The sequence below is a fragment of the Acomys minous genome, assembly GCF_964271855.1.
Source record: "Acomys minous genome assembly, chromosome: 7".
Lineage (NCBI taxonomy): Eukaryota > Metazoa > Chordata > Mammalia > Rodentia > Muridae > Acomys > Acomys minous.
Genome location: NC_140488.1, coordinates 118,852,926 through 118,862,576, shown reverse-complemented (window position 1 = coordinate 118,862,576; position 9,651 = coordinate 118,852,926). Strand labels below are relative to the sequence as shown.

Genomic DNA, 9,651 nt, shown 5'->3' with positions numbered 1-9,651 from the left:
GCTTAATTGTTTAGGGGTTAAGATGTTTTTAGGTCTGGATAGATGTTTTTAGTTGATAATGATGAGATAAGTAAGATATATATTGATTTACATTCAGAATTTTAGACTCATCACTCATCATTTTTAACACACCAATATTGTATGTTAAACTAATGTTTCTATGGGCTTACTACTTCCAGGGTACTTGGTTGGCACTTGATAAGAAATATGGTGAGAAAAATAGCATTTAAAATTCTTCCTCAAAGTTAAAAAGCTATCTAAGGAAAATATATAGTGTTACTATTATACAAATATTCCCAATTACATAGAAGTATACCTTAGGATATTTGCCTTATTACAGAAAAGAATCTTAGAACAATAGACTAGATATAATATGTACAAACAGAAGACATATAAAACTGTAATATAAAAGGGACATAAATATGAATTGTGATAACCTATGAACCAAAAACAACTTTAAATATTTCCTTCATAGAATCTATGCACATAAGTGATTATGGAAAAGCAAATTTGAAATATTGGTGTATAGGGAAGTGTCTAAAGAAAATCATAAGAAGATAAATTACCCATGGCGTGAAAATACATTTTCCAATTATAGTAGGGTTAGAGGTTACATCATAAAATACTTGAGTTTTTTTTGTGGTTTAACTCACATCATTAGAGAAAGCAGATAGGCCAGTACCATGTTAGACACTATTATGTGAAGAACAATGTTTGAGACAATAGGCTTTTAGTTCTTTCCTACATATTTAATGTGTATGTTAAAGTAAATATTTGGGGAATGTGCAATTGAATTTAGACGTAGACATTAATGTTGAAATCTGTTTCTAGAAATATATTCTATCAATCACATGGCAATTTAATTTTTATTTTATTTTACTATATTTTTTAAAATGTACTTGATGTGGAGGATGAGCTGCCCATTGTCTCCATCTAAACAGGGAGTCTAGGTTTCCTGATTGCAACGTCCTTGGTTGATGCATCAGTTTGTACAGGGCCCCTTGGGTCCAGATCCACCAGCCTACTGCCTCTACCAAGTACTCTGCTGACCACAATTTAACCACTGCCCTTTGACGGAGAGACCTTGTGGAAACACAGGGGATATAGGCTATCCAGATGCGGCCTAATAGGCTGTGGTGAGATGGTAGGGGAGGAGGATGACACCTGTCAGAGTATTAAGGGAGAGAAATAGAGCAAAAGAGGGAGAGAGTGTGGGAACAGGAAGATAATAGCAAGGGGATTGCAATTGGGATATAATGTGAATAAATTATAAATAAAATAAAAGAAATGTACTCGAACTTCAGCAATTATGACAATTACAAGTTTTACCCAGTCTGACACCTGAAGATTGGCATATTTAGCTAAGGGTTTTTATTATATATGTACATGCAGTATATGACAATAAGTATCACATAATGGACCAATATAATTTGTATTCTGCTATCGTCACTATTTAAAAGAGTTCTTGTTACAAAGTGAATGTACAGTAAATAATTACCGAGAGTAATTCACTGTATATTTGAGCTCTTTCATTCTGTCTGACATTTTCCTTCATACTTGATATATTGCAGAAACATACCAAATATTGCACCTTAGACATTCAACAACAAAAAGTTCAGTATCTATTATATAAGGAAAAATGAAATGCCCTATTTATTCCCAATGTTTTTATTTTCATGACTCACTATTATAGAATGTTGAAAGTCAGTTTTAAATAATTTGAATTCTAGTGTGTCAATAGGTATGTATTTACACATCTTTCACAAATTTTCTGCTTCATAAACAATGATTTATATATAAGCCTAGTATAGATTATGCATATTTTCTATGTTTTTTACACATCATACACTTTCTCCAATTTTTGTTAAATATCAAAACGTCACATAAATGACAGGGTTTTTATTTTGTCTTGAAAACAGCAAGTATTTACCTACATTATCTGTAGGTAAATTATATGGTACACAATAAGGTAAGATCCTTGCCCTTCATAGAAATTAATTCCATCACAAAAACTAAGGTCTAATGCATTATAAACAAAATGAATGTATTTTAAGTAACTTAGTGCATTAAAGATTGACTGCAGTGTTTGGAAATTCCACAATGATTTGATCCAAAATTACTCTAGGCTATAAGGCAGAGCAGGAATTGGACACTGAACAGATTTCCTTTGTATGTGCTTAGTATAAGAGTAAAAATAAAATATTTGATACAGTTAAGATAAACAAAACAGAATATGCATGATTGAAGACTGCAATAGCTTTATATACTTCATAGAGTACATTATGTCCCCATCACAAGCTTTGGTAAAATCGCCGTTAATGTTGCTCTCATATATATTTTGAAACATTTGTATATTTGCCAATATATGTTTGAATTATGCTACATCTATTACTCTTCTTAAAATTTAGCAATTATTTTCAAACAGATAAAGAATGGTGACAATAGTTTGTGTTTTGAATGCTTTTAACCTTATTGTGTTTTCTGGGGAGTGCCTAGAACTAAAGGGCTTCTAGCATTTTAGAAGTGCATTTGCCAGATCATAGTGAATAATAGTGATCCTGAAAGAAAAAGCAGCATTTTCGGAAACTATTTCTGTTTGATAGTATGTAGAATGCATTTAAAAGATGATATTAGAAATGATACACATAGGATGATACAGTCAGAGGCGTAGGATCTTAACTGAAAGAGATAGGAGTCCATAGAGAACATCCTAACAGAAAGAATAATAGGTGACTCAGTGAAACCAAATTACTCTAGGATGGTTCTCTGACCTCCCTCCACTCACACTGTGAGTCACACCCTCAAAACACATATACACATTTATATAACAATATTTTAAAACCCAAAGAAATGTAAATTTTTTAAAAAAGAAGAAAGAAAAAGACCTGGTATTTTTTACCCTGGTGAAACAGGCCTAAAATGACAGCATTCTAGAATCATGGGGAAGATTATGAGTTGGAGGGTGGTTTGGCTACTGGATCAAAAATTTTAAAAGAAGAAGAGAAAAGTCAGACATGATGCCTTATGCATATAATCCTAGCAATGGGGAGGCTGAGGATGGAGGATAGCAATGAGATAAATGCACCCTGGCCTACGTAGTGAATTCTAGGACAGTCTGGTCTTTGTAGAGTCACACCATGTCCCAAACAGCAAAACCCGAACAAAATTCACCAAACAGCAAGAAAACCACCCCCAAACCCAAAATACCCCAATTAGACAACAACAAAAAATATAAACCTGCAAACCAGTCTTCTTCAATGGGTAAGTGAGCACAGGAGACATCAAGGCCTGCTTCCACAGTGACATGTTTCCTTCAACAAGGCCAAACTTACTCTAACAAGGCCTCCTATTAGTGCCACTCCCTATGGGACATGCATTCACACATGAGTCTTTGGTGCCCATTCCTATTAAAACCACAGCAATAGCCGAGACTGACCTAGCATTTAAATTTGCCTCTTCAGTGCTGGAATACAGGTGTCCAATTTTTGAAAATTGTGTCCTTTCTTATCTCTGTTTCTTCTTTCTCAGTTTCCCTTTTCCCTAATTTTCTCTCCCCTTCACCATGCCCTTCCTCATCACTGTATAAAACTGGACATGTTGGAGCATATCCTTAATCTAAATATTTGGGAGGTAGAAGAAGGGAGGGTCAGGAGATCAAGATTAGGTTCCTCTATATTATAGCAAGTTCATTACTGGGCTACATGAGACCCTGTCTCAAAAAACAAAAGTCGTTTAGGGTTGGAGAGGTGGCTCAGTGGTTAAGAGTTCTTTATGTTTTGTCAGAGGACTTGGGTTCTGGTATTAGGATCCATGTCATGTGGCTCAGAACCACCTGTCATTCCAGTTCCAGGATATTTCATAATGTTTTCTAACCTCCATAGGCATTGGCTTACACACATTTGCTTCCTCCTGGCATGGCCACTTATATCAGTAATGAGTTCAAAGACAGACCAAGTTACTAATGCAGTCCTGCTGAAACAAACCAAAATGAGAAAATAATTCAGGAAAAGGGTGAAAGCACTGGTAAGGTGTTAATATGGGCCTTGCCCCACGTAATTTATACTATTTTAAGTTCTAGAAGTTTTAGTCAACATAATTATGTTACCCTTTAATGTGCTTCTTAATAGTTAGCAATTATACTCTTAAAGTTGAGTCTAATTTATGAATGAATAAAACCAGGGTTCTATTAGTAGGAATAGGAGGGAAGTGGTTTGGATTGCAACAGACTATCACAGTTTACCTGATGGGACACATTGTTCTACGTCATTGTTGTGTTTGTTTCTTTATTTTTAGAATTTTATTGTTTGTATGTGTGGGCTTGTATGAGTTCATATATTACCAACATACGTGCGGGTCAGAAGAAGCCATATGTATCTTCCCTGGAACAGGAGTTACAGGCTGTAGTAAGGTGTCATATAGGTGCTGGGAAGTGAATTAGATGCACTGCCAGAGTAGAATGTACTTTTACCATCGTTCATTTTAAAAAATGAAATGAAATGAAATAAGAAATTAAATGAGCTGTTTCCTACAGGACGCAGTGCTGGTGGTTGGTTAGAAGCGGAAGATTTTCTGGTTTTTCCAGCTTCTTTTCACCTCCGTTCTACTGGTCTGTAGAGCACAGCAATGGGTCGCAAGAAGAAGAAGAAGCTGAAACCGTGGTGCTGGTACTGTAACAGAGATTTTGATGATGAGACGATCCTTATACGGCACCAAAAAGTAAAGCATTTTAAATGCCATATATGTCATAAGAAACTGTCCACAAGATATGGCTTATCTATTCATTGCATGCAGGTGCATAAAGAAACCATAGACACTGTACCAAATGCAATACCTGGGAGAAAATATATAGAATTGGAAATTTATGGCATGGAAGGTATTCCCAAAGAAGATATGGATGAAAGACGGCGACTACTTGAACAGAAAACACAAGAGAGGCAAAAGACAAAGCAACAAGATGATTCTGATGAATATGATGAAGATGAATCTGCAGGCTCAACTTCCTTTCAGCTACAGCCTGTTCAACCTCAGCAAGATTATGTCCCACCAATGGCTGATCCAGGACTCCATCCAGTTCAAGGGCCACTAGGAATGCCTCCAGGCATACCTCCATTGATGCCAGGTGTTCTTCCCTTGATGCCAGACGTGCCTCCAGTTATGCCAGGCATGTTATCTGGGTTGCATCATCAGACAAAATACATAATGATGCCAATGGGTAGAATGATGCTACCTGGACCTGGAATACCACCTCTGATGCCTGATATGCCACCAGGTATGCCCCAGCTTGTTCCATGTCCTGGATTTCCTTCAATGACTCAAGCGCAGGCTGTTTCAGCACCAGGTATTCTCAATAGACCACATGCACCAACAGCAGCAGTACCTGCTCCACAGCCTCCAGTAACTAAGCCTCTTTTCCACAGTGCTGGTCAGGCTCAGGCAGCTGTCCAAGGACCTGTTGGTACAGATTTCAAACCCTTAAATAGTACTCCTGCGACAACTACAGAGCCCCCGAAGCCTACATTCCCTGCTTATACACAGTCTACAGCTTCCACCACTAGTACAACAAACAGTACTGCAGCAAAACCAGCAGCTTCAATAACAAGCAAGCCTGCTACACTTACAACCACCAATGCAACCAGTAAGTTGATCCATCCAGATGAGGATATATCCCTGGAAGAAAGAAGGGCACAGTTACCTAAATATCAGCGTAATCTTCCTCGACCAGGACAGACTCCAATTGGTAATCCACCAGTTGGACCAATTGGGGGTATGATGCCACCACAGCCAGGCATCCCACAGCAGCAAGCAATGAGACCTCCAATGCCACCTCATGGTCAATATGGTATGCCATGTTACCTTCCTGGCTCTATGCCACCATATGGACAGAGACCACCAATGGTGCCCCCTTACCAAGGTGGCCCTCCTCGACCTCCAATGGGAATGAGACCTCCTGTAATGTCGCAAGGTGGCCGTTACATATCTTTCTTCAAGTCTAATAGGTTTGGAGATTAAACCTTTTCTCAACTTATGCTGTTTATATTGACAAGCTTCCATCTATAAGGCTTCATTGTGACTTTTAACATTATCTTCCCACATACCACGAACTATTGGACATTTATTTGACATGGGAGAACTTTTTTGGAATAATAAAACAGGAACATTTCCTGAAGTTGCAATGTATACTGTATGGCTGCTTTTTCATGTTTCATCTAGGTTTTTAGAAGTGAAGTATAGTAAATTTGGTTCAGCTAAATTGTGAAGGTACTGAAATTACATGAACATATCACCTTAAATAAAGGCAAGTTCTGTAAGCTTACATTGCTATTTGTAAAGTTATGCATTCACAGCATTTCCAATGCTGTTGGACTTCATGTCCCCAACCTAGTTTGGTGAGGGTTAACTGTTTCCAAGTACTTGTACATTGGAAGCCTGGATGTGTAACAGTATTTAATGTAATTAGAGAGTTCCTCCTGTTTCAAGGTTTAAAGATTTGGCCCATGGAGGTCATGTGACTTTCCTGTTCTGTTAAACTTCATTGTAATAAAATGAGAGAAAAACATTTTTTTAAAAAGGAATGAAATTGATGAAATAAAATGAACTGAAATAAATGAAATGAAGTGACATGAAATGAAGAGAAATTATATGAAATAAAAATAAAAATAAAACAAATATAAGGAAAAGAAATGGAATAAGGAATGAAATGAAATGAGAAGTTAAATGAATTAATTTGAAATGAAATAAGAAGTAAAATAAATGAAATAAGAGATGAAATTAAATTAAATTAACAAGAAATGAAATATGAAGTGAAATGAAATATTAAATAAAGTGATAATAGAAAGGAAAAGAAATGAAATAAGTAATGAAATTAAATTAAATGTGAAATGAAATTAGATGAAATAAGAAATGAAGTGCAATGAAATGAAATGAAAAAATAAAATAAAAACATGATATAAAAAATGACATGAAATGAAATGAAGATAAATGAAATGAGAAATGAAATGAAATAAAAATGAGATGAAATGAAATATGAAATGAAATTTGGTCTCTGTGTAAAGAACAACACTGTCAGGGAAGCAGTGCCAGATGCTCCCACTCCCATGGATGGGAAAACTGCTGCTTCTGTTCAGTCATCAGCACTCCTCTGGAATCTCCAAAGAACTTGCTAATTTATGGCCCAAACAATATTAAAATACTGTTTACTTTTGTTATCTAAACAAGCATAACCCATACTAGATAGGTTGCTGCTCTGCTAGGTTCCTATTGTCTCTTGATGACTAAGAACACTGATAGGTTCATTCAGCCACACTACAAACATCTGGAAGCCTTTTTTATTTCCCAATTGCTCTGATGATTAGCATCAGCAAATTGTTCATAGATATTACTCACCAAAAGGTAAAGTTTTGGTTATTTGTGCTATCAACTTGTGAATAAAGCCTGTAAATTATATAACTAAAAATTCTGCTTTTCCCTTGGAGATAAGAGCAATAAGAAAGAGATGGTATGAAATAAAATAAAGGAATATGGGATTGAGTGAAACACACAGATTAGTGCTGGAAATTAACAAAGCCGGTATTCTTTAAAAGGATCATGAACTAAAGGGACTTTTAATTAGTTCTATGTAATGCTGATATTACTGGTAAGGGTCCAAAACTCAATTTCTAACCAGGCTAAGATGCCTGTAACTACTTGCTAGATTAATTTGAATAAAACCTAAATTATTCAGAATACCATTCTTATTCACTCACAAAAATGGTTGTTTGTGATACTGTGTCAAGAGCTTGATGACCAAGTAATTCCCATAGTAAGTTCCAGACATACAAAAATACGTATAATAAAATGCTTATATATAAAAAGGAATTTAATGAATTGATTTAAAATTAAATGTAATATGAAAAGAAATGACATGAAATAAATCACATGAAATCTTGAAATTAAGTAAGAAATGAAATGAACAGAGAAGTGAAATGAAATATAAAATGTAGTCAAATGAAATTTGAAACTAAAGGAATGAAATCACATTAAATTAAATAGGAAGCAAAATGAAATGCAATCGAACAATGAAATGAAATAAGTAATGAAATGTAATATGGAATGAAGTGAAATGATATAATGAAATGAAATGATATATGAAATGAAATGAATTTTGAAATGAAGTGAAATAAGCAATGAAATTAAATTAAATATGAAATGAAAGAATTAAATTAAGTATAATGATGTAATGAAATGATTTAAATAAGAAATGAAATCAAATGACATTGACATGAAAAGAAATATAAAATTAAGTAAAATGAAATGATGAAATTAAAATAAGAAATGAAATGAAAAGATAAGAAATAACGAAATGAAATGAAATAAGAAATGAAATGATAATAAATGGTATATGAAATATAATGAAATTAAATTAAATATTTAATGAAATTAAGAAAGGAAATAAGAAATTAAATGAAATGCAGAAGAAATTCTATTAAATTAAATAATAAATGAAATGAAGAAAAATGAAATGAAATAAGAAATTAAATGAAATAAGACATTGAATTTAAGGAAATGAAATGAACTAATAAATAAAATAAAAATAAATTAAATAAGAAATGAAGTGAAATGAAATGAAGAGAAATGATATGAGAACTGAAATGAAATGCAAGGAAAAAGGAAAGAAATGAAATAAAATTGAAATTAAATAAATAAAAGGAAATGTACTGAAATAAGAAATGAAATGAAATGAATTAAAAGTGAGATGAAATAAAATAAAATAATGAAATTAAATGAAAAGAAATAAGAAAATAAATTAAATTTTAAAAGAAAAAGAAATTAATAAGAAATGAAATTAGTTAAAATGAAATAAGAACTGAAATTTAATAATAAGTGAAAAGACATGAAATGAAATGAAATAATAAGAAATGAAATGGAATAAGAAATGAAATAAATGAAATGAAATGAGAAATGTAATGAATTTAAATTTGAAATGAAATGAAATAAGCAATGAAACTAAATTAAATTTAATTAAATATGAAATTATAATAAAGTATAAAGAAATTAAATTATATAATGAAATGAAATAAGTAATTATATTAAATTAAGTTAACTATGAAATTGAAAATGAAATGAAATATAATATGAAATGAAATAAAGTAAAAATGAAATGAAATAAGAAATGAAATGAAATTAATTAAGAAATGGAATCAAGAAATTAAATAATAAAATGAAATGAAATGATATAATGAAATTAAACAACTTAGATGTCCTTCAACTGAAGAATGGATAAAGAAACTGTGGTACATTTACACAATGGACTACTGTTCAGCTATTAAAACAAGAAAATCTTGAAATTTGCAGGCAAAGGCATGGAACTAGTAACGATCATCCTAAGTAAGGTAACCGAGACCCTGAAAGACATGCAAGGTATATATAGTCAATTATAAGTGGATATTAGCCCAACCTAGATGTCCTCTGAGAGACTCCATCCAGTAGGGGATTGGGACAGATACCAGGACTGGAAGCTAGACACTGGGTAGAGAGCTGAGTGGTAGGGAAGGCTGGGTGGATGGACGGTATGGAAGGGAGCAGGAGCAGGAGCTCCACAGAGAGACCATCAAGGCCTAGAGATGGGGCACAGGGGACCTGTACAAACTGATGATCCAGTCAAGGACAATGAAT

The 9,651-nt window shown here is 33.7% G+C and overlaps 1 protein-coding gene across 1 annotated transcript; it reads left to right on the top strand.

The window, feature by feature from the left end:
• The first annotated feature begins 4,589 nt into the window (after nt 1–4,589).
• LOC311602389 (BUB3-interacting and GLEBS motif-containing protein ZNF207-like) lies at nt 4,590–6,399 on the top strand. Its single transcript, XM_084790371.1, has one exon. The coding sequence runs from the start codon at nt 4,624–4,626 to the stop codon at nt 6,007–6,009; it is 1,386 nt and encodes a 461-aa protein (XP_084646497.1). The 5' UTR covers nt 4,590–4,623; the 3' UTR covers nt 6,010–6,399.
• Nucleotides 6,400–9,651: the final 3,252 nt, after the last annotated feature.

Bases quoted from the DNA above. Each gene is read 5' to 3' on its own strand.
- LOC311602389 (XM_084790371.1), top strand. From the start codon at position 4,624: ATGGGTCGCAAGAAGAAGAAGAAGCTGAAACCGTGGTGCTGGTACTGT.